The sequence below is a fragment of the Falco peregrinus genome, chromosome 13, assembly GCF_023634155.1.
Source record: "Falco peregrinus isolate bFalPer1 chromosome 13, bFalPer1.pri, whole genome shotgun sequence".
NCBI lineage: Eukaryota > Metazoa > Chordata > Aves > Falconiformes > Falconidae > Falco > Falco peregrinus.
The window spans coordinates 11,176,573-11,201,930 of NC_073733.1; the positions used below are offsets into that span (position 1 = coordinate 11,176,573).

General features: G+C 40.7%; 1 protein-coding gene across 1 annotated transcript; it reads right to left on the reverse strand.

The window, feature by feature from the left end:
• Positions 1-21,148: 21,148 nt before the first annotated feature.
• SLITRK2 (SLIT and NTRK like family member 2) lies at positions 21,149-25,150 on the reverse strand. The gene is made up of 2 exons (XM_055818356.1): positions 24,869-25,150; positions 21,149-24,384 (listed from the first exon to the last, which is right to left on the reverse strand). Exons 1-2 carry the CDS (start codon positions 24,964-24,966, stop codon positions 21,768-21,770), a joined length of 2,715 nt encoding a protein of 904 aa, XP_055674331.1. The 5' UTR covers positions 24,967-25,150; the 3' UTR covers positions 21,149-21,767.
• Positions 25,151-25,358: the final 208 nt, after the last annotated feature.

Genomic DNA, 25,358 nt, shown 5'->3' on the forward strand with positions numbered 1-25,358 from the left:
AAACCAGATAATAAGTCTTCCTCAAGTGCTATAAATTATTGATAGATTATTGATATATCTGTAAACTAAATCCATTTGGTTTCTGGGATTGTCAAATAGGGGAAATCTTATCTTTCTATTGATTAATATTTTACTATAACTTTGTTATTCCTGTTCCAAATGCCATCTCGTCTGTAGAAGTTGCACATAGAAGATGTAGGAAGTCTCACAGTTTCCGTATTCATGTTCAGTGAGATGCCAGATTTTGAAATATTGTGAAGGTGTTCAGACCTCACACCAGATTTTAAACTCAATTTACAAAAATGTTTTATTACTGTTCCCATGTTTGATGCAGCTTGGCTGAGATTCCTTCCCCTCATTGGCATGATGTGTTGTTGTCTTCTTGTAGCAGTGTTGGACAAGGGATATCAGAAACTCTAAGGGTTGGGAGCAACCACTTGATTATCTTCTGTGATGCTGGCATGCCTAAACATGTGTATGGTATGGAGTGTGGATGGTTTGACTCTCCCTTTTTTCCTTGGCATATGCCCAAGTGCCAGAATCTATTATAGATACAAGTCAAAAGAATGGGTTTCTAGGAATGAAAGAAATTGTGAAGTACTGAAGAATCACTACTTTTCTGAGGGAGGTTCTCTGTTCTGCTCTTCTAGCTTCAGATCATGGTTGCTAAAAGGGGCCCAAATTATTAAAGCTCATATCTGAAGATCAGATTCTCTCTATATTAGCTGTAACTGCAATTTAATCTTTTTTTTTTTTTCTCTTTGTTTTCCTAAAGATGGAAAAAAGTAAAACCAGTGGAGACTTAAAACAAATTCAGAGCACAATGAAACAATGGGTTCTCGCTACCTTGATACTGCACTGTAAGCCACTGTTTTCTATTTCTGAAAGTATTTGTTCCATACTGCATTTCAGTGCATTTTATAATATCTTAGTCAAAATTTATTCTTTACAGGAGCATATTCTCTTACTGGGGACAAAAAAAAATTTTATATATATATATATATTTCATAAATTTCTTATCATCCTGATACATATTTTATGAGAATTATGAAAAAAAGTATATAAAAATGCTAGAACACATTTTCCTTGACTTTCATAGCATTTATATTTTGATATATTTTGATATATATTTGGCTTCCAGATTACGTAAACACTGAGCTGGGGTCTCCATATTTGAAAAGACAGGAAATTAAGAGTTTCTTCCTGACAAGTAAAATATGAAAACAATAATTTAACTTTCTGTATTAGGTGCAATCTTGCTTAATATACTTAGTAATTCCTGAAAAAGAATTATTAATAGGAAGGCAGAAATATTTGCAGAGAGAACAGGTGTATGGGTTAGTCATCACTAAGGAAGACTGATTTATGGTGTGTGGGAATGGAAAGATGATGTTCATACTGTTTTTTCCAGTTTAAACATCAATTATGTGGTGAGGTGCTTCCAGATTTAGTGGCCCTGTGGTCTTACTCAGTACTGTGTGCTGATGGATGAGCTTCACCAAGATCATGACAGCAAATGAGATTCACCATCAACACATGTAAAGATTAAAACATCTATGAAAGTGGAAAGGATTTGGAATTAATTATTCAGTTCAGGAAAGAGATGTGGACGTTACGGACAGCTTAATTAAGACTTCAGCTATGGTATGGAGTCCAAAAATACATTAAGAAGCATAAAGAATAAGATGAGGAATAACATGTAAAATATTATAATTAGACATAACTGGGAAATGTTCCCTCTGCAATTTTGATAATTCTGAACAAAACCCACACTTGTATTTACAAAAAAACCCCAACCATTCAGACCAAAAATTTAACAACATTCATAAGGACTCTAGTCAATTAATAACAAGAATAACAATAAGAAGAATGTTCACAATTATTTTTGAAAGAGGTAATAAACTAGGCGTTTCATTTCCATGCTTAATCCCAGTAAGGAAATATTAAATGGGGAGGAGAGATTATACCACAAATTGTAAAAAGTGTTGTGTTGGCCACTATTAGAGAAGGATACAGGATTATAAGGCCCAGTGAACCACAGGATCAAGCTAGTGTAGTGTTCCTATATTTTGCCCTTTGCCTATGCTAGGTGAAAATTAAACCATGACAGTATTTAGACATGAGTTCTTTTGATGGAACTAGGGTCTAGGCAATGTGCATTAAAAGGTGTCTCATAGATCAAAGCAAAATACTACAAAAATAAAAAAGAAACCGAAAAAGAACATTATTAAACTACAGGAAATTTGCTGTGTGCTCTTAAATGAAAGATACAAACGCTTTTGAAATTGGTGTTGAAAAAAATATACTGAAGTTAATAATTAGTGCAAAGCAATATAGGACCTGATTAATATAACTGCACTCCATTGGCCTCAGTACAGTACAATATGCTGACTTCAATGAAATGATGTCACTTTTAATTTTAATAGTTTTATTAGGTATCTGCTTTAGGCTGTACTTGAACGGATACAGTCCAAATTCCCTGCTGGTGTAAATTAGTGTAGCTCCATAGGGATCTTGATCATTTTAGCATTAATGATCTGAACCAAGCCAGCTTGAACATAGAATTTCCTTTTGACCTTGTGACAATTTTTTTATTAATTTCATAAAGAAAGTAAATACAACTGAGCAAAGAGTAGATCCTACTACATTTGTAATAGTATTTTCTACAGGATGATGCAAAAGCAGAAAGTTCACAACCTCCATGAATGAGTAAAGGATACTGTAAAACACTTAGATGGAATGGAAGTAATCACTGCTTAACTCTGAGGGCAAAATAAATGCATTAGTGTTTCTTTTATCCCCTCAGTTAGAGACAGTGAAATACTCAGTGCTTTGCTTTCCCTCTGTCAGGCTCAGTAAATTCTCATTTTCTTTGCTTGTTAATCAGAAACATTTGTTTTCCCCTTCTGTCTGTCTTTTGGCATCTCTCTCCCCTGCTTCCCTGCCCTCCCCACCCCCCCTTTTTCCTTTTTTTTTTTTTTTTTTAATCCTAGCAATTCTGTATTCTTTACAGCTCTTATATCCCATCTCCAGCTTCCTTTTATTTCATTTGCTTTTCTTTTAGGCTTCTCTTCACTTTTTTCTCTCTTATCTTTTTCTTCCCTCTGTCTCTGGAAAGTTCAGTGTGCAAGTTAATCTAACAGCATGAAGCTAACTGATATTATCAGAACTTGTGAAATAGAAACTAAGCTCTCACTGACTTTTACAGCCTTCCAGTGGCAAATCTCACATGAACAAATTGGTTCTTGACATATGATCAGGTCTGCTTGCTTCTTAAAATATGCTTTATAAACAAGCTGTAAGCCTGATTCTCCTTTTATTCTGGAAATGTTGTACATCTGTTTCACAACACTTACTTCTCTCTAGAGCTGTTCTTGATGTGATAAGTGTAATCAAGGTCAATTATAGGAAAATTACATTTAGCATACTTTATTATAATCCTATATATTAACGAGAAGTTATTTTTTCTTACAAAGCTTGAATCTTTATAGGCACACAGAAGAAGACTATAACTTCTTTACATGATTAAAATATATGGAAAAAGCAGACATACTTTTGGTCTTAGAAAAACCTGGAGGGTCCTAGGAAAGGAAGGTGGTCTGTTCACCCCTGTCACATTCCCTGGATTAATTCACTTTTTCTAAGCCTTTGGACTAACACTGCTACCATTCTAATGACCCTGAATATCCCTGCCAACCTGTTGTCTGGACAGATTAATTAAATAACTGTTGCCCCTTTAAGGACATAGAATATGCCTTATTGTAATAATTAGGTTCTTAATGAAAATAACTTATTAAGTTTGAAATTATCCTGTTGGGAAACAGACAGAAGAAGTATCAGAACAGTATAAGCTAACCTCTCTAGCCTACTGTAGGACACAGGACTGCAGCTCTTACATCCATTCCTGATCCTGACACACACAGCATCCTGCTTAGTCCTGTGCTAGGCATGAGACGTGACATAAAGTCTTCCCTCAGCACAGTGATTTGGCTCTGAATTTCCAAGCTCTCTTTTGAGCAAAGAAGTTCAGTGACAGCATCCAGGTCCAAAGCCCATTTAAAGCAGTGTCCAGGTGCTCAGGAAAACTGGATAAGGCCCCTAGAGTATAGGTGAGCTGAAACTTCCACGTTGCTTGAAGGAAGCAGGAGACTGCCATTAAGGTTCACTTAACTCATCACGTGAGGAGCTCCCAGAGTACTTTGACGTGTCAGTCCGGCCATGCACTGTTCTGTATGAAGCACAGGGCCAGCACGCGGCACCAGCGCTGCGGAGGCGAGGTGGTGGGAAGGCCGGGTTTTCACTGCAGTGGGTTGGGATTCTGAATTGTACATCCCGTTTCCAAGGGGTCTCTCACTCCTGATTTTACCCTTAACTAGCAAGTGATTCCTGCTCTTTACTCTTTTATTCAGAGGGTGGTTGGTATTCACCTTATGTATTTCAAGCAACTGCAGCAGTCCTACTAAATTTACCCACAGTTCCAAATATACATAGAGTATCATAACTGTAATGCCCTCATTCTGTCATATTTGCTTGAAATGTGTGTATCTATGTATTAGGTGGTTTTACCCTGACTAGAAAAATTATACAAAGCAGAATTAACTGTTTCTTAGTGTTCATACAGCTTCATTCTGTAAGTACTATTAAAATAATTACATTGACATCAGAGATAATTAACTCAGAGGCATGTTGATATTGTTTTCCTTGTGATTTTGTTTAATACAAATTTTATTGCACTGGCTCAGGAATACTTTTTAAACCTCCTAGTCTAATGGAAATCTTGTAAGGAGAGTGAATGCTTTAAACCAAGTCTAAATAAATTGGAAATAACTGAATGGACTTGCTGAATGGTAAACTTTGATATATCTATTTTGCCACAATAAAGTCGGTCAGGGCCGAAAAAGCTTTGTATATTTTCCCCAAGTACAGACAGACTCAAGATACAAAGTTGGTGCCCTCACCACCGAGATGCAGATGCTTGACTGGCCATGGCATAAACCAGGATGGTTATGGCTTCCATTTCAAGCTTCACTGTGCAGTACAGGCTCTACTAATACAGAAGCAACTACATGTAATTTGAACAATTTCCTTTGCAGTAAAAGATATGGTTGCTTTTATGTTGATCATCTTATGGGATAAGCAATGGATATAAGCATTTGATAGCAACAGGTTATTAAAGAGAGTTGTTTGGTTTATATCGGTAAAGCTTTTGTTTAACCCCAAGCTCCTAACAGAAGAGAGAAAGAGTGATTCCTCTGCTTGAAAGAGGATAGAAGGGCAGAGGCAGTGAGGGCTCTCATTCCAGTCTGTGTAATATGTGCATTAAATTTCTGTGGAAATATCTGGGAGCTATGTGTTGTGGGCATGATGCCCACCCTGCTGTGTCCAATGGCAAAATTTCCACTTATTACATTGCTGTTAAATTAGGCTATTATTAAGTACCCTTTTTTTTTGTCTTTGGAAAAGCAGGAAATGTGCATGTATCTCCTGAAACTTTTGTGTATTCAGTTAATCTGGCTCTAAGGTTTAAGGAGCTTCTTAAAAAGCAGTTGTAAACTCAACTGTCTTCAGGTTCCTGAACTTAACAGCAAAATCTTTCAGCAGCAGAGATTTGCCGAGCAGCAGAGGAAGGTCTGCTGCTCTAAGGTGTCATATCTAGGATACTCAGTAAGATTGCTAGTTTTTGCAGGTGTGATGTGGTCTCAGCGTAAAGCTGTTCATAGCAAGGAGAGGTAAGGCAGTTATTCCCAGGCTGAGAAATATGGCAGTGGTGAGCAGTCTCTCCATGGGAAAGATACAGAACCAGAAAGTGGTGGCTTGGCACATGGTGCATGGTCTAAAATTCTCTTTTCAGCCACAAACTCAGTGTTTCCTCACAAATCACTGTTGCTGTCAGTTATTTCATATTTATGAAATATTTATTATATTTCATATAACTGTTTTTCAGTTATACGAAAGCTTCCTGAACTATACCACTGCTGTTCCAGTAAAGTCTTTAATCCTGCTCTTACTGAATTTACATAGACTTCAGCGATACAGGATGCATTAAAAGGGTGCAACTGGTTTATAACATCTTTGATGGGTGTATTTCATTCTTTCTTAATAAGAAAGAAAAAAAAAAGTAGATAATGGACCAATACTTTTAGAAGACTTGTCCCTACAGCCTGAATTTTCTTTTATACTTTGCGTGCCTTAGAGTGGAAAGTGAAGGGTATCAAATAACAATGAGCAACAATAACAATACATATCTCACACTTCAATAGCTCTTTCTGCCTGGGACTCTCAGAACTCTAAATACTAGCTGATGGAATCTAATGAAAAAATACACACACCCTTCTTGCAAAGAAGGGAGTAATTCTGTAATTAATATGACTCATCTATGCGACTTTCAAAGAACTGCATTAACTTACTTGATTTCTCAGTTTGAGATTCTTGCTATAGAAGGAGACAAATGACATGCATTTTTGTGCATTTACCGAATTTACATTCTATTTGTGTATAAATTTCCCATGGGGAAATCCTTATCATCCTTACAGTTCTTCCAGTTAAGCCCACAATTATGCAATTATTGCATGGATGAATTGCCCTATTTGATCAGTTGGTATCCAAATATGTTCTTCTAGTGGAGCCAATGTAAATGAATGAGAGGTAGTTATTGCTGCTTTGTTTATTTTATGAAGGAGGGAAGTGTGGATATGTATAAACTGGGAGACAAGAAGGGCTCACCTACAGCAAGAGCACAGCCTGCATTGTCTTCCTGTCTCCTTAGTACAAAACAGAAAAATAAAATATGCATCTTTATTATTACAGAGAGCAAGTAATAAAAAAGAATGATTATTTACTTGCTATAGAAAGTAATATCCATGGCTTTCCAAACGAAGATTAATGGTGTTGAATCTGTGAGTAAGATGTTAAAAAGCCCAGTCAGGGTAGTCTTTGTTTTATGCATTGTATTACGCATTTTGTCAGTATGGTTCACAAGAGATGGATGGAGGCAAGGCTATTTGGGGAGGGGGGGTCTAGACACCTCCAGCAACTTGACCATTTATCTTTCTTTGACTTTTGCAAAAGGGATGACTAGAAGGTGTACAGTACAACCTGGGATGGCTGCAGGGGCACCTTTTTCCTTATGTGAGCATCTTGGAAAGGCTAAAGCAGCTACTCAGACTTGGGTTTCACCTTGGGAGCTGGGTCAGAGGCCTCAGGGGATGGTGAGGATCCTGCGTCCTTCCTAAAAGGAGTGTCCCTTAATTGCCTGAGGCACTCTTCCTCTGGACAAATGTGACTGGTGACAAAATACCAGCAACTGAAAAAAGAGATCAATCACCAAATTTTATAAACTCACTTGACTTGTCTGGGTAACAATAGTTCTTCATGTTTGCACTGCTAGAGTAAAGCAGGCATGTAGCATCTTCTAGAACTGCTCAGAGCCTGAGAAACAAATGAGCATTCACTGCTTAAAAATACTCCGTATTTCTTTTATGACTGTCTATTCAAGAGGTAATTTATGCTTCAATTCAACACTTAGACACCAGTAAGCCTTTGAAAATGCTACCTTTTCCTCCCAAGCATTTTCATTTACAAAAGGACATGTAAAAAAGACTGGGTGATTTTTCTCAGTGAGTAATAGCAGAATGAGGTCACTCTATAAGCAGCAACTGTTACGATAGACAGCAGATCATAAAGCCATGGTTGGCTAAGCAGAATAATTTTAAATACTTTGCTACTTACAGCAACTATATATGGCTGGCACTGCTTCAGAGTGATCAACATGAAGATTCACAGCATTTGGTGGAATCTCTTGCTTGCTTATTATTCAGTATAAACCCACTCCCAGTACCCTCACGGTAGTAACTCCTAGGCATCTCCCAAATGACTTTCTCTTTCTCTCCTGTACTTCTCTTAAATCTAATTGAATACATGAGACGCACAAGTATCTTTGCTACTCTTAAGACTGCTGGATCTTTCTCTTTGTGTAAATATATCCAAATGTGGCCTTTAATAGCTGGAGAGGATGTAATTTTCCTGCTGTTGTGACACGTGTTGCCACTGAAGGATCTATCTGCTAGAAAACCTCATTTGTGGTTAGAGCACCTGTGTTTTAGAAGGACTACAAATCTCAAGTTACGTGTCTGAAAAAGCCCTGTTGCCTGTAAGTAGATAAGGAGGGAGATGGGGACCTATATCTTAGGTATCTATGTAGGATTTCAGGATTAGCTAAGCATTGCTAAAAAGATGGTTTTCACAGAAGTAATCTGGGCATAGGCATAGGAAATTTGGTGCAACATTATCTGTGCTGAGTGTCTTCGAGAAGGGAGGTAGATGGAGAAGATTTAAGGCTCAGGGAGCACTGAGAATTTCTGGCTGTGGGCAGGAAGGAAAGAGGTGTAGGGGGCTGCATCCCACTAACTGTATGCCCTTCTCATAAAAAAAATTTATATAAGAGAACGTTTCTTCCTTTTTTTTTTTTTTTTTTTTTTTTTTTTTTTCTCTCGGTAAAAGTTTTACCTTGCCTTCAAAGTGTGGACAATTCATTTGTTTCTACAAGAAGTTTGAAGGTTCGTATGGATGTGACTTGAAAATAAAAACTGCTTTGGAGGTTTAATCTGATTCCTGTTCAATAAGACTTCCAGCTCTTATTTTAATTTGGGGAGAAGACTAGTCTAACTACCACACAAAGGCATCAATAGTGCACAGACAATGACAATTTGCCTAGGTGGGTGACATGAGTCAACTTGTGGTGGGACTGATTTCTTCTGTTAACTATAAAAAGAACACTGATGATTAAGCTAGACCAGGCACCTCATGCTTAGGTAAGTATTGTTAAATGACATAAATCTCACATGAATGACAAAATCGAACAGCAAAAAAAGCAACTTTTATTATAGAGAAGCATCTGTGGAGGCAATAATGCTTACAGTTCATCTGTCAAAGGACCTTCTCCTGTTATCACAGGAGTCTCAGTGTCTTGCTGCACTGGACTAGAAAGTGCAGTACTGCCCTGTTTGGTATAAAGATCATAATTTCTCTACATTAAAAGGGTAGATCAGTGCACAATTTTCAAGAACAACTCAAGCACAGATTCCAAGGGAGCAGCTTTCCTTAAAAATTGATGTTGCTATGTGACCCACTTTATTCCAAGGGCAGGAAGAGTCTGGTATTCTTTCTGTCATCTGTGCTTTGAGAAGGCACTTGGAGTCAGGGTCAGTTAATAATGAAAACAAGACTCATATGTTCTTTCACTTTTGAGGTTTTCATGGAGTCCCGTTACCCTAAGTCTCCTCTTCAGGATGGTCCTGTTCATGTATTTGGGGCAAATGAGTATTTATCTCAGTCTAGAAATGCAAGGTTGGTTCTGTGGCGTTCCTCATCTTTTCTACATGCCCTCCACCCCTATTTAAAACCAGGCTGGTTTCTGAAGATAATATTGTTCATCATAGAGGAGACAAAACCCATTGGAATACAGCACCATGTGTTGGAGTATTAACAGAGGAGGAGAGCTAAATTATTTAAAGTTGTTGTCCCCGATGTTTGCTGCCCTGTGGGAAACAACACTTAGCTATTAACACGGTATTGGCAATATGTTTTCCTCCACAGGGGCTGGGGACTGCATCCAGAATAGTGTCTGTTCATCCATCTATACCTCCTCCCAGCATTTTCAAATTCAGTGGCAAAGTGGGAGTCTTACTTGTTTGGTCAGTCAGGTCCCTTAAGAAGAAGGCAGTGCCAGATTTTGCCTCCTGTGTTTGTATGTACCCTATGCACAGTGTGACTGATTTCAGTGGGTACATTCAGAGGAACTCCAACTCAGCATGACTAATGATGAAAAAAAATCACAAAAACCCACCTTTGTAAACTGTGGGAGCTCTCTGATCTGTACTTTTCTGGTGGCAGCCATATCTGTTGTCACAGGCAGAGCAGCAACATGCACATTCTGGGATGCAGTTTGTATCTTGGTGGCTCCGCCACTGGATTCCTATGTGACCACCAACACCAAGTCCTTCCTTTTATATAACCATTTTAATATTTACCTTCCTTTGTGCACTTGTTGAGGCATCTTACTTATTTTATCTTTTCTTTAATAGTGACAGCTTATTCAGTGCAATGAGATTAGGAGGGTCAGGGCAGACTCCCACGACTCTTGAAGGGAGCTGTGTGTGCTACTCACACTTTGCCAGTCAGCTGAAACATGTATCACTCCAGACAGGATTCCTTAGTCCTGAGATTTCTACCAGCCCATTGGATTTCTTACCAAATTAACCAGGTTTAGGAGAATGTTGACGGCTTTAGGTGGGTAGACATCAACCCGGTGCAACCGGATGAATGTGTATGCCCTGCAAGCAGTTCTTGGGGCAGCAAAAAGGCCAGATGCCCCACTGCCTAGTTTGGTTATGCCAAAGCCCACCAAAGTCTGATTGTGGAATGCGGGATGGCAAGTCATGCTGGAGAAGCCTGTCTTTATGTGTGAGTGTGGGGGTCCCTCCTAGAAGGACAGTGGCCTCAGTCTTCTTGGTGGCCTTGATCTTCTCTTCAGGGCTGTGCTTTTGTCCCTGTTGTAGTTCCACTTCTGTCCCTTACTTCTCCTTTGCAGAAGAAGCCTGGCTCTTTCTTAGCCTGACTGCTCAGCCCAGTGGCAGCAAAATTGAATTTATCCATTCAATTAATTAAAATAATAAGCAAAAATCAACAGATCAGAGAACTAGCATTGCAGTCAACATTGCAATCCATGTTGCTAAATGGAGTTACTTCAGCTAAGGGTATATCCCATGTTATTTCCACATTCATATTTTACTAATTTGGAAGAAACTGTTACAGGTATTATTAAATTGGAATCTCATATAATGGCAAGTGTCCTGGAAAGATGCTGGCAAGGCTTGCAAAGTTTTGCTAATTTTGCTTAAAGCTTTCACAGCTTTCACTGTGGCTTTTTCACAAAACTAAACTTGGAGGATTAACACCGCTCTCATGGTACTCTGTTTACCCATGGAATGTTGGTCAAAGGGAGAAAAGTGGACAACTTCAGACTTTTCATGTCAGTGCTACTTACAGAACAAATACCCATTGGCAGAGTAAGAGCCTGCAGAAGAAGAAAAGAAGCTTTCTACCTATTGTGCAATAAATCAAAAGGTTCCAATGAATTTCTTCCAGTGTTAGCAAAACTGCTTAATCTAGGATTTCAAAGGGTGATCAAAACTATTTTCAGTTATTCCTGACTTGCACTTGTATAATTCCAGACTGAGCTGAGACTTTTTCCCTCGTACGTTCCTTTATTTAAAGGCAATAGAAAGGAGAGAAAGAAGTGAATTTCAATGATTAGAATCCCAATGTGTGGGAAATATGACTTCAGTTCTTCCTCTGGAACATCTGAATGAGACCAAATAATTACAAGTTCTTCACTAATAAAAAGCAGAAGAAAAAAGAAACAATAACAGAACATTTTCAGAAATTGGATTTTCGTTATCTGTAATAATACAGGAAGCTTATCTATTGTGAAAAGAGCAAGCCTGATTCTAACGTGGCATAAATATTTGCTTGATAATAAGGTTATGTATTTAAGATGAAGACAATATATCGCTCATAAAGAAGAAACAGCTGTGGCCATCCTTGGGAAAACGTGACTTTCTAAATGTGACTTTCTGCACGTCCCAAGACTCTACTAGTCTTTGAAAGTACATTCACTGTTGCAGTGCACTTGCCATTGATTACAGACTCACATCCAGACTCTGAGGGTGGCAGAATGGTATGCGAGAGTTGTTGAGTAGCTTTGATCTTTCAGAATAAGGAGTCCCAAATGGAGAATACAAAAATATTCCTTTCCTTCTCATGACTTTGTATTACTAACTCTAAGACTTAAGAATTAAAAGGTTTTGTAAAGCACCAAATGTATAAATGTATCAGCTGAAGAGTTCTATTGCATAATCTACTCATCTGCATCCCAAAATGAACTAGGTGGTGAACTTTCAGAGATCTCTTTTTTTTGAATGTGACTAAAAATACCCAAACAGCTAATTGTATTGGTTCTAAAGCAGTGAAATTAAAGTGAATAACATAGTGTATTGCTTATAGTGGTGATCCCTTATGGAAAAAAAATGTTGATTGCTTAGGTTAGGAGGTCTACAAAACAAAGTGGCTGCATCCTCAGCAGCTATAAACCATTACAGGGAGGTTTGTGGAGCTAAATGCTATTTACAGCAGCTAAGGATCTGGATACTCTTACTTAAATACTAACCTTTGTTACTCTCAAGATAGAAAAGTTAACACTTAAAATCTCTAAGATGAACACATTAAAAGGATCGTTGAATGTTTACATTCCTTGATCTAGATTTTTTCCCAGAACTTAAAGAGAACAATTCTTTTCAAAGACTCGTTGAACTACTGCTTTTGATGTACTTCTGCTGGTCCAGGACAGATGGTTTACACTGCATTGTTAGAAACATTTTGTGGTGTAACACAGATCTTATCTTCTATATAAATAGCCTCTAAACAACTGCCAAATATCTAGAAATATAAAATTGTGCTTGAGATCAGAGCACCTACTATATCCAGCCAAAAAACCCCCATGTCATTAACAGTCTAGAAACCAGAAATAATTAATTTTTCATGTGTCCCATTTTAGGAAGGAGCAAGGAAAGTGAGAGCATCAGCCTTGGCAGTCTCAAAATTTAGATGGGCACAAAATCAAAACCTAAACCAGAATAACATGCCTAGCCAGTGAATGAATTTTTGTTGGCTAACCAAAAGCCAATTTAAAAGTGGAGGTCAAATCGTGGCTCCATTGCACTGAATGGATACACTGCCACAGGTTCCTGCTGCATGTAGTCCTACATTTACAAATCGGCTCTCTGTTGCATCCTCAGATTGCTCGGCCTGACTTGTCCATGTACGTTCTAGAAGACTGTCTGTGGAAAATGCTGGGCTTTCCAACACACCCCAGTTGGATTTCACAGTATGTAGCTGGGATGTAATATAGAAAAACATGCCCACACTCTGCATTCAATGGGCAAAAGAATTATTACAGTAACTATGGAGTAGAAAAAAGGAGAGGTTACAGAGGACAGGGAAGAGAGAGAAAAGGAAAGCTGAATGAATTTCTTTCTCTCCCCAGAGTGCCAGGTTCTTATTTCAGCAGCTGTCTGCCACTCAGAGCCTCTTTTGGCTCACTTACTAGCATAAAAGCTGTCTGCAACATTCAAACTGACTTCATGCAGAAAAAAGGTGACTAAAAAATAACTGGTACACTAAGAACTATTGCTGAAAGGATTCTATAGGGCAGAAACAGACAAGGTGATTCAACTCATCCAGAGAAGGAAAATGTAGGAGATGGGATACTGTGTGTTTTCAACAGTTTAAAAACAATCTGTAGCTTTTTTTGTTTTGTTTCACCATTTCATTCCATGTATGCCATCTCATTTTACAAGGAGATAGTGTCTGTTTTTAACTGTAAAAACGAAAACCAAACTAAATCTGAAATGTACACAGCAGATCCTTGGATCAGAATAATATACGCCAAGCAAAGAAGCAGTAGACTATTGCGGTATTTGGAGGAAGCTATAAAGCCATAAGCACTGGCTTTGAAAAAGAATTATACTGGACATTTCTCATCAGTAGATCTCACTAGACTAAGGCAGAAATTATCATCCTCCTCATTTAATGATGCAGAAATTAAAGCATGGGGACATAGGTATGTCTTGTGCAAGGTCACTGGCAGAACTAAAAAGAGAACACTAATTTCTCAATTCCCAGCAAATGAGCTCTTAACCAGGCCCACTGCCAAATAAATAAAAAAATACAATAGTATAAACAAAGTCCTTCGTGGTTCAGTTTTAGGCATTCACTGTGAATTATCTATTAGGACTCTACAGCTAGGAATTATTCCCACGCGTTAACTGGAGAACAAGAAGCCATGGAAAACATAATCCACCAGCAAATTTGTAAACACTGCATTATGGAAAAGAAGAACACATTAATAAATAAGAATTATCCACTCAGCTTTGCTAAATAGCTTATGAGTTAGATGGGATGGTAAATATGGTCTCAGAAAACACAAGCTAAAAACTACACTGCTAATTAAAGTGTGAACTGTAGCATTAAGCATTTTCCCCACTAATGTCTTTTCACATGAGCCGTGCTTATGTCTGAATTGCAATAAATCTGGTATAGCTTTAAGGTTGGGATTTCTCAACTGTCCAAGAAAATTGTCTGTCCAATTCCCTTAGCCATTAGGTAAGCAGTCTGTGTACCATTTCCCTTTAGAAATTCCACAAAATATAGGCATTTGTGTAAGCTCTTTGAATTATGAAAGCTAAAGTCTTTTAGCTTTCTGATGTCTCCTTTAAAAACATCCTGACAGCTAAAACAATTATAATCTAACTTCCCCTCCCGCCCCTTCCCCTCCCCCCCACTATCTTGCATAAGAAGACAACCAACCCCCCCCCCCCCCCCCCCCCCCCAGGTTTTTAGATTTCCTTTTGATTCACTAATAATCATCATAAATCCCTCTGAAACCTTCAGAAAAAAAGCCCAGGAAATTTGAAAGGCTTTTTCCAACCTCTAACCCCCTCTTTTTTCTATTGTAAGTAAGCATGTAAGCTGAATATTATAAGGTTTTCCACACATTCTTATTACTGCGTATGTGTTTCAAGTTAGAATACATTTGAATAGAAGCAACAGTTCAGCAGAACACAGCAGATATGATGGGAGCAGTAAAGCTTTGCTTGCTTGAGTGGATCATTGAGTTTCTGAAACACTTCTGAGCGGTTCAAGTCTCAGCTGCCCTGGTACTCGAGGAACTTGGCTATTTGTGAAAAAAGATAAAGGAAAAACAAAGACTTAGCCAAACATATTCCATTTGCCCACCATGGCAAGAATATGGTCAGGAATAATCAAGGATTAAAATTTAGCAGAGATATAAGAAACTTGAGATTCCAAGCAAAACCTCACCCTCCCAGGAACAGGAGATGTGATGGCAGTTAAGATCCGGGCCGTGCTTCAAGCCAAAAGGTCACAGCATGGAATACTCAAACATTACTGAAAAACTGATACTTAGTGGCTCAGGTATAAACTTGGTGTGTGCTGACTTCGGATTTATGTTAGTGAGCGTTCAGTCTGGAAAACTCCCAAATGGCTTTTTAGGTGATGGTGAGAGGACATAACCATTTTTCTCTCTCCTCTGCCGCTCACACTTCGGTGCATTCAGTGACTGCCCTTGCTCGGTGAGATTGTTGTCACTGGTGTCAGTCCCAGGGGATGCTGCTGAAGCCTCTCAGGTGTAAAGCTAAAAATGGTACTCTGCATCCACACCCAGATCGCTCAGATTTGACTATACACTGACACCTTTAAAAGCCTCTCTGACAGCTTTGCTTCAGTATTATATTGTTTGTTCTTTTGCGATTAGAAGAGAATTTATGTAGTTATTACATTTTCACAGTGGTTTCAACATTTTCTGTTCATTTTAGCTGTCCAGCTAAGATACTGGCATGTACCAAGTCAGTAACAAATCCCTGGGGAGAAGGAAAAAAAGTTTTTATCATGTGAAAAAACTGCCTCAACTACAATTCTTCTGCCTCTCACATGAGAGGCTCTCAGAACAAAAATCAAGATGTCTTAAAATAGACTTTGTCATATTATCAGTGATGTCAAGGGGATTTTTTTCTAAGCTTTTTAATGGAAATAGGTCTTATCTCAAGAGGAGATAACTGCAACAGGTCTATATACATTAGCTGTGCCTTTCCCAATGCAGATAGCATTCCTAAAATGGCTGTACTGCCTCCGACTCAGAAGATAACTGGTGCTGAACACTTCTGGCTCTGGGAAGCAATGCACATGCAGGGCAAGAAAAGAAAATACAAGGAATCTTTGTTGCTAAGATGCAAATCTATACTTGTCCTGTTGCCATAAAGAATCCTGATGCCATATTGCAGACACTTTGTAATGTTGGTGTAATTTCTGTTACTGCGAATATGGATTTACATTATCTCCATTTCTAAATGGTAGTGCCACCTTCCTTTTTAAGATCAGCAGCAATGTTTTGCGTTCCTCTCGATTTTTAACCAACTGCATATATATTTTTTGATATTTTTGGTTTTGTGAACAGTTTGCTGAAAAGTTACCTTTTACAAAGGACTTTATAAATTAAAAGACTATGGTGTTCATTACACATATGGTTAATTCATTGTATTTTAAAAAAAATAGAGATAAAAAAGTTTAGGAAACATTGCTACTAGCTCTACTCTTCCAAACTTTACCTTGATTACTTTTTCAAGCATACTGCATTACCACTGCAGTGGTAATATAAATGCATGCACAAATAGGGCAACAATCAGATAAGAACCAAATTCTGAACACTTCAGTTACCTGAACATCCTTAAAGATAATGGAGGTGCACCTGGCCTCTAATTTCATCCCTCCAAGTGTTAACAGCATGCAACAAAAGCCGCTGCTGTACTCAAATGGGGGCCCTCTGTGTTTATGAGCTCAGGAAGAAAACCAGTGTTATGATGTCTTGTTTTTCAAACTTCACTCATACTCTTGAGTCCACTTGGTCTTTAGAATGACTGCATCTCCGAATGCAGTTCCAACATTTCTTTCATTCAAATGATCCATTCATCTGTATTCATAAACATGTCAATCTACCGGTTAAAAAAATTCAACTAACCCTCCAATAACAAAAAAACCCAAAAACCTTCTCATTAATCCACCTCCTTCATTAACTAGGATTAAAAACCTTAGTCAAAATGATTGGCCTTGTGCCCAGAAAAGCTATAAGATCGATAATCCAAACAGACTTAATGATCCTCCTACAAAAGAATAACTTCTGTACTTCTAGTACAGAACACTTTTTCAAAGTGAAGGGAAAAATACAAGAAATGCCACATCATCTGCGTAAGTTAATTTCTCTGTTGGTTTGAAGTTGTACAGTGGGGGGAGGGACTTTGGGAAATAGTGGGGTTTTTTTTCCTTCTCTCTCTGTTAAATGACATTTACCATCTGCAAAAACAGTTATGTGAAAAATCACAAACTGTATCAGTGATTAGCCTGTAAAAGCCTAAGAAGTTTCATTAACATCTTCAGTATCTTATTTCACTCATGAGCAGTTTAAAATTATGGCATTTGTATTCCTATACAACATCACTATTCTTTAAGACTTTTATTTAGGCAATTTAGCTTGTTGGTATCCTTATTTTGACCCTACTAATTACAGCTTCTAACTTTAAGAAGTTTGATATTTGTTTTAGAAACTCAAGGGCTGATGGGAAGAAAACCAAACCAAACTAAACCCTACTGTATAGCTCTCTGTTAGCACAAGAAGGTGGTGTAAAAAGCCAGTGCCTTTGACTGAAGCAGACTATAAACTCCATGGGGAACATTCCTCTCTTGGACAGAATGGAAATGTCTTGGGCTAGAGACTAGCAGATACTCAGTGGAGAATGTGTGTTGCCTGTGGGTGTGCTAGAAAGCGATCAGGCTGGGCTGACTGCAGCTATGTGAGAATTAACCATCTAATCAGTGCTCATCATCTATCCTCTCTACATTTACTGGAGACAAGCAGGCATATCTGTAGCCCATTTCATGCCATATGTATTGGGAGGGAATAAATCACCTTTGGATGGCCTGGTTTTTGCTATGTACTCCGGAGACCAAACACAACCAGTTTGAGTCTTGAATTTTATTAGCTAATTTTGGCAAGATTAACCCATTCTGAAGACAACTTGCTGAAATTACAGGAAAGTGTGATGTGATGCCAGTAGTTTCAGATAGCTCATCTGTTGGTTCTTACTCAAAAACACTGCTTGCATAGCCAGGGTTGGCACACAGGGAATCCTACGTGGAAGCTGAAACACTATTTGATCTTACACTTCTCTCCTCTGCTTAAGGAGTGGAAGAGGGAACAGCTATGTAGACCTTCCTCCAGTGTGGCCCCCAGGAATTCCGCTGGCATCAGGTGCCTTGGGGCTACTCAGCAATGCCAGGGGAGGGGGTAAGGGCTGAGCTCTCAGTGCAGCAGGGACATCAGTTCCCTTCAAGGCTGAAATAAGTCCTCCAGAGCCAGCTAGGGAAGAAAAGGAGAGCCCAAGGGGACAAATATGAAAGGAAGGGCTGGGGCATTACACGGTGAGGGCTTGGGAAGCAGATAATAGAGGTGAGGTAGGAACTGAGCAAATGCTGGAACCTGAAAGGGTGAAATCTGATGGAAAAGAGACTGCAGAAAGGACTACCAGTGGGCTTTTGGAGTAGCTCCGCAGCAGACTTGAGAACCCAGACAGAAAGTGCATACCCTTTTGCAAAAAGCTGCATTTGGTTTGTGGGCAGAAAAAGGGAAGGCACTTAACCCATCATCTTCGGGGTGTTTTCTGTTGCTAGCAAAGCCGCATCACCCCAGGAGACAGATGCCTCCCTAGGAACCCTAGGGCAGTCTGGCCACGGCAGTGCAAGGTTAGCATCTCTGTCCATTTTGCCATTGAAGTTACTTACTGAAAACCTGTTTCTAAGTCATCGATAAACTTTACTTCACGCTTACACAGAAAGATCTCTTCAAAAATGTATTCACGCACTGGAAGCGTACTGCCCCTCATTCTCACTGGAGATAACTGCGTAGTTTTAACAGTGCTTCAGTTGCACTGTTACTGTTTCTGTAAAGGTCAGTATGTCCACTTCCACAAAGGAAAGCTTATGAAGAAAGGAAACTATTTCCTCTGGAAAAAAATACTTTGCTAACCTGGTTACATAATTTTCAGAGTTAAAGTTTTCAAACTATGAAGGAAAATTTTTTTCAGACTCATTACCAAGCCACTACTCGGGCAACCAGCTCTCCCCTAACAAGCAGCAGCTTCCAGGGCTGCACAGCTAAAGAAACGTACAGACCTTCTACACAGCAGCTACCGACACACTTTCCCCGTTAAACAAAATCTCTTTAAGTGTAACTGAAAAAAATCTCCTTCTCTCTCACCTAGACACACTATGAAAAGAATTGCTTAACGGATGTCAGCTGAAGGGTATAAAAACAAACGTTAAAGATCTACAGCAATAATGATTTTTCAGTTGGTATGGTGATGCAAAATAAAACCTAGCCACTAAATAAATTCCACTAGGAAAGCTAAGGAAAAATAAGGCAACAGCAACCTTTGTAAAATCCAGCTGTGCTACCAAAGCAAACATGCTGAGAGTCCGAGGATGAAACAGTAAAAATAAAAAAGATAAAGTTACTATAAAGTTACTAAAATAATCAGTCCCCTATCTCTGTTGTCTGCAAACACTAGAAAATTGAAAATATTTTTGTAGGAAAAATTGGCATTTTTCTGAGCAAAAAACCTGTAAATAGTTCTGGTTCACTAGAGAATAACAATATCCTAGCTGCTACAGTGCCAGATAAAAGATCCCACTCCTTTTGCAGGCAATACGAGTTAATAACTTAACTTTAAAAATAATATTTCTACTTTTCTTAGGGCTTCAGTAATAAAGTCTTTTAATTACCCAGGGAAAGAAACCATAATAAGACAATCACTGCTGGAAGCTTTCAAACAAGTACCTCACTCGGAGGATGCTATTCCAGTCAAACGTTCCAAGTTCAACTAACGTAATACTGTTTTGGCTCCTTCTTGAAGTGAGACCATTTTGAAGGCTGATTCTTCAGTAGTTCATTGCAGCACTTCAATTTCAAACCTGATCTAATGAACAGCCATAGATGCTACAGACTCTAAACATAAAGAATTGACATGTTAGCATATTAACGTACTCAGATGTCACATAAATCATCAGAAGACAGTTTACTGAATGGCTCAGATATCTGGCAATATACATGCAAAGCCTCCTTAGCTCTTAAATAAAAAGCAACTTCCTTTTGGCAAAGTCCTGATTAGAACATTGGTTGTAGTTATTTATAGCTCAAATGCTATTGCTGAAAAATTTTCAAAGTTGTAGATACGGTATTATTAACTATAGTAAAGCTCTAAAAATCAGTCAGCAGAGGCCACTTCAATCTCCGCATGATAATAAAGGATTATTATGTGCAGTAACCTATTTATGAAAAGGAAACAGTGTGCTTCTTTCAGACTCCATCAATTGCTTTAATAAGGAATTGAAAAGCCTGGCCTACTTTATATGCAGATCACCATCCCAGTTGCATAAGGATTTACAATAGACAAAACAAAACTGTTTTTGTTGTAAATAAGGGCTGATTGTTTAAATTGCACAATAATGTTTGCATCTAGAAATTATTTAGACGTTAATAAGACTTAATAAAGTTTGACTGTTTACTTGTTAATAAAAATGGTTTTAATATTCTCCGGGAAGGAAACATAAACTGAAGGTGATAATGTAAAGCTTGAAGTAAGAGAGGCCTGAGTTAATGGGAAAGGAGAAGACTTACTGCATTTGTTCACTGATGGGCTTAAAAAAAACCCATGTTGAGAATCAAATTCAGTTAACTTAAAGCACTTTATAAAATTTAAGATACTGAACTTAATAGTAGTTTTTTCTAGTAGGTTAGAATTATTGCAACATTACTTTTGCTGAAAACGACATAATTTAGACTACTGGAAGTTAGTGTGATGCATATACTGATTTCTGCTACCTTGATTTGGAGGACTTAAGACTCCCAGGTTCAAATTTTAACTTTGGCATTGGTTCATTTGCCTGTATGTTAATAAATTTAATGAGGTGTGGGATGACCCCTGCTGGTATCCCTGCTTATTTAAAAAAAAAAAAAAAAAAGTATCTGGCAGGAAAAGGACATGTTAATTTCAGTCCAAAAAAATTACAAATATAAACTGTCATAAATTGTATAAAAATACCTAATTTAATGCATACAATATTATGAATAATGTTCTCTTAAGTATGAAAATGTTAAACCACTGAACATTACTGTGTTAGAGCTGCTATGCAATCTTTTAAGAAGGACATTAATTGTTCAATTCACTATGACATTGTGTTAAACGTCTTTTATTAATGAGCTATTACTCCTAGCTGAAGCATCTGATAACCTCTAGTCTGTTGGTAAATCCTCTCGGTTGCTGTCAGTAAATCACTCTAAACAAACCTAGAGGGAAAAAATACCCCAATAACTCACATTTGAGTCTGTAAGGTCCTAGAACTATCCATTTAAAGCAGGGCAGCTTTCCTATAAATCAAACCTTTCAATTCAATGCAGCTGACATAGATCTATTTTACAATTTTTTTTTAATTTCAAAAATACAACACATTAAAATAGGATCAATTTATCAAAGCTAAGAGCAACAATTAAGTAATAATGTACTTAAAGTGCAAAGGCACTTTAACACAAAAAAGTGACGCCCAGTGGCTATACTTGGTAATTGAAACAGCAGTACTGTATATTATTATTTACAAAAGAAAGTCATAGTCCAGGAAAAAAGATCTTTGGAGATCTTCTACATAATACATTAAGTTTCCACTTTGAAATGAAAAGAAAAAGAAAAACAAACAAACAAACAGGAAACCCAAAGACCTCTTTCCTCATTCCCTTTCAAATCAAAAAGAATTTTGCAAGATCTATTACAGAAACATACATTTGCAGTGACAGTTCCTATAGAAGGGTCAAAAGGAGAGAGATCTAGAAATAACTTAAAGGGAACGTTGCAGAAGCAACACCATATCCCTGCTATGCCGTAAGGGTTCCATTTCTCTCTCACTCCCTCTCCAATCTAAAAAGTGGAAATGTTGGGAATGCAACAGATGACATCAGCACAGATGTCAGACTCAATCAAACGTGATGCTGAGATCATTTAAAAATTTTCCTTTGTCTCCCACCTCCCCCCTCACAGCTGACTGATTGCAGTTTGTTTTTCCAGAACTTCGAGGTAGTCTGGTTCTGTTTGTAGCTTTCCTTGGAGTAAAGGATGCTCAGGTTTAGACTGTTCTGCAAAATATTTCCTGGGAGTTCCATATAAAACAGTTTTATTTATCCTGTCCTGGTTTTGGCGTCTTGATTCATATGAAGGGGCAAACTGCCTTTTGGGTAAGGTGCAAAAGTTATAATGAACTAATCCTCCAGCAGGGAGTTCCTTGACCCTTTCTGCAATATTTTGATACAGAAGCTCTGGTTCCCTTGGCGAGGACTGCTTTTCCAGTAATTCAGCTGCACTGATTGTAAATGCAAGACTGGTGGGATCTTCCTTTTTGTGGTCAAGATTGCTATAGCTAAACTCATGGAGATTCCTGTAATAGGCAACTGGATCCCCCTCCTTTTGCATGTAGATTGGGTTTTGGCACATCTGTCCAACAGGAGGGGGAATGTAGTTATAAACATGTCCTTCGGTTTTATCATGGGTCTCAGTGTTGTAAGACCCATACTGGAGCTGAAACGAACTTATATCTAAGTTGTTTGCGCTGCTGGGCATGCTTTGCACCCCCTTCCGGCGCTTAAGGACAAAGACAAACAGCCCTGCCCCGAAACAGACCGACAAAATAAACACAACCAGCAAGCCCAAAATTAAGACAGACAGCGGAACTTCAGTGTGTATTTCTGGGTAGGCGCTGGGCGAGACACCAAGGAGATGGGGTGTATCTGTGTTCTGGTTCATGGAGAGGAGAGAAGAATCTGACAAGCTGGGGTTCTCTGGGCAGATTGCTTCTTTACTCAGGAATTTCAGATGCTCTCCAGAGTGTTTGGTGGGAGACTCACATATGACTTCGTTGATAACCACAGGGGGATTCGATTGCTGGTTGTTCTGGTCAGTGACTTGCTCTATCCAGTTCCTCAGCCCCAAGATGTCACATGTGCAGTCCCAGGGGTTCTCCTGGAGGTCTATCTGAATTAGAGCTGAGAGCTGGTCCAAGACTCCTCTCACAGGCAGGTGTGAGAAATGGTTGTTTCTAAGGTTGAGTCTGGTGAGGGAAGTGCTGCCAAAGACGTCATCAGGCAAAGATCTGAGCAGGTTGTTATTGAGAAATAACAGGTGAAGATTACTCAGAGCATCAAAGGTGCGTGGCAGGATCTCCTTAATGACATTGTACTCTAGGTAGAGATATTGCAGGCTGTGCAGCCCATGGAACATAGATGGGTACAGAATCTCAAGGTAGTTGCCATTAAGATAAAGTCTACGTAAACTTGTGAGGTTTGTAAAGGCACCTTCTTGTATCACGGCTATTCTGTTATTTCCTAGATGTAACAAATCCAGAGAGCTGTACTCTGCAAGATCAGTTCTATAAATGACTTGCAGATAGTTACTGGTAAGGTAAAGTTTCTTTGGACTGGTTGGCCTAGGGTGGAGATCAGAGATGTTACTTATCTTTTTCTCTTGGCAGTTCACATTTAAGCCATTGTCTGAGCCCTGTGAAGTGCAGATGCAGCCAGCTGGGCAGGTGATGGGCACAGGAGACTTTGTCTGGTAAACCATGATAGGTCCGAATATTTGTCTGTCTTTTGACACAGTGACACGGGGTGTGGGGCGGTTCCTTGTTTTGGGTGGCCGGCTGGCTTTTGGGGCTCTGGTGGGACTGATAGCAGAGTTGGCTGTGGGCGATAGCCTTGAGATGTGTGGGTCTGAGAGGACAGGGTGTTTTTCCTTCTGGTTTGAATCACTGGAGCTTTTTCTAGGGCAGAGATCTTGCCTGGTGAGCTGGGTCACATCTTTCCCATGGAGCCTGAAGGGGGTTTCGCAGACTATCTCACCCACGAACACGGTGATGGTGTCTAGCCAGGCCTTGAGTGGCAGCAAGTCACAGGTGCAGTTCCAGGGGTTTTCCTCCAGCTGGATTTCCATGATGCCTCCAATGTGCTCCAGCACACCAGCAAAAGGCATCATCTTCAGCCGGTTCCCCCGCAGGTCCAGGTGAGTGAGAAGCACAAAGCGGAAGACATTGCTGGGCAGGGACAGCAGGAGGTTGTCATTGAGAATCAGCACTTTGAGCTTGTTCAGCTTGCTGAAAGCCCCCGCCTCAATGGCACTGATGTAATTGTAATCAGCCTGCAGGTACTCCAGACTCTCCAGGCCCAGGAACGTGTCCTCCTTCAGCACTTCCAGCTTGTTGTTATTGAGGTGCAGCCTCTTGAGGGTGCGGAGGCCGCTGAAGGCCCCCGTGCGGATCTCCTGCATGTCGTTGTTGCCCAAGTGGAGGGTCACAGCGTTGGAGTAGTTGACGAACTCATTGGGGAACAGGCGGGTCAGCGCGTTCCCGTTGAGAAACAGCTGGTAGATCTTGGATGGTGGTGGCAGGAGGAGGCTGACGGTTGTAAATCCTTTGTTTTCACAATTAATGTTCAGCACGTTCTCCTTCTCCTCGCAAGGGCAGCGGCTCTTGCTGCAAATGTCTTTGGCAGGTTTGCGACTCTCTGTCTGCGAGATCCCAGCCACTGTTAACAAACTGAGCAACCAAACACCCTTCAGCATCTTTATGCACCGTCGATCCCCACTTTGGTACCTACAGTCAAACCTTTTGAGACAGGAGAGAAAGAAGAAATCCCCAGTGAAAACAGCCAGGAGTGGGGGCTGCGAGGAGAGGGCAAAGCAGGTTGCAGGGCTTCGGGCAGAGGGGGGGCGGCAAGGCAGCGACTTGCAGAACTCCTCTGATCCCCCCCCCCCCCCACACACACACAGACCCATCCTTCTCCTCTCGGGAAGCGCCCGCGGAGCTGCTGGGGGGAAGCGCCGTCGGGGAGCTCACCGAAAACCGCCCCCCCTGCGCTGACACCCCCCTGACCCCTCTGCAGCCGCCGCCTGCCCCTGGGCGGCCGCTAGCAGCGCGGCTCCGGGCACGGGGCAGCCCCGCTCCCGGTCGCCGGCTCCCGCTCGCCGCCAGCGGTTTGAGCCGAGGTGGGGGGAATAAACGCACCCCCCCCCCCGCCCCCTGCCCCCTCCCGGCAGCCGGGAGCCGCCGCCCCGCGCTACCCGCGCCCCCCGCGCTGCCCGGCTCGTACCTGCTCTCGGGGCGCCCGAGGGGGCGGCAGGGGCAGGGGCCGCCGCCGAGAGCCGCCACCCGCGCCCCGGGAGCCAGGCGCCCGGCGGCGAGAGGCATCGCCCGCCTCACGGCTCAGGAGGAGCCCAGCGAGGCGGCGGCGCCGCCGTCCCGTCCCGTCCGGTCCCGTCCCGGCGGGAAGTTGGGCCGGGCGGGGGGCGAGGAGCGGCGGCGGCGCCGCTGCGGGATGGCGGGCGGCTCTGCGCGGGGCGCGGCGCGGCGCGGCGCTTTTGCCGGCTGCCCCGCACGGAGCCGCGCTGACGTCACGCCGGGGGCGGGGGGGACACGTTTTTCCCAGCCCCCCACCCCCGTTCCCCCCCCGCCCCGGTGGCTCCCGCAGCCGGCTCCGCTCCCGGCGCGGGGGCTCGTCGCGGGAGCGCCCTGCCAGCACCTGCCGCCGCGCCCAGGACAGCGCGGGCACTCGGAGCCGGGCGGTGCAGTGAGGTAACAAG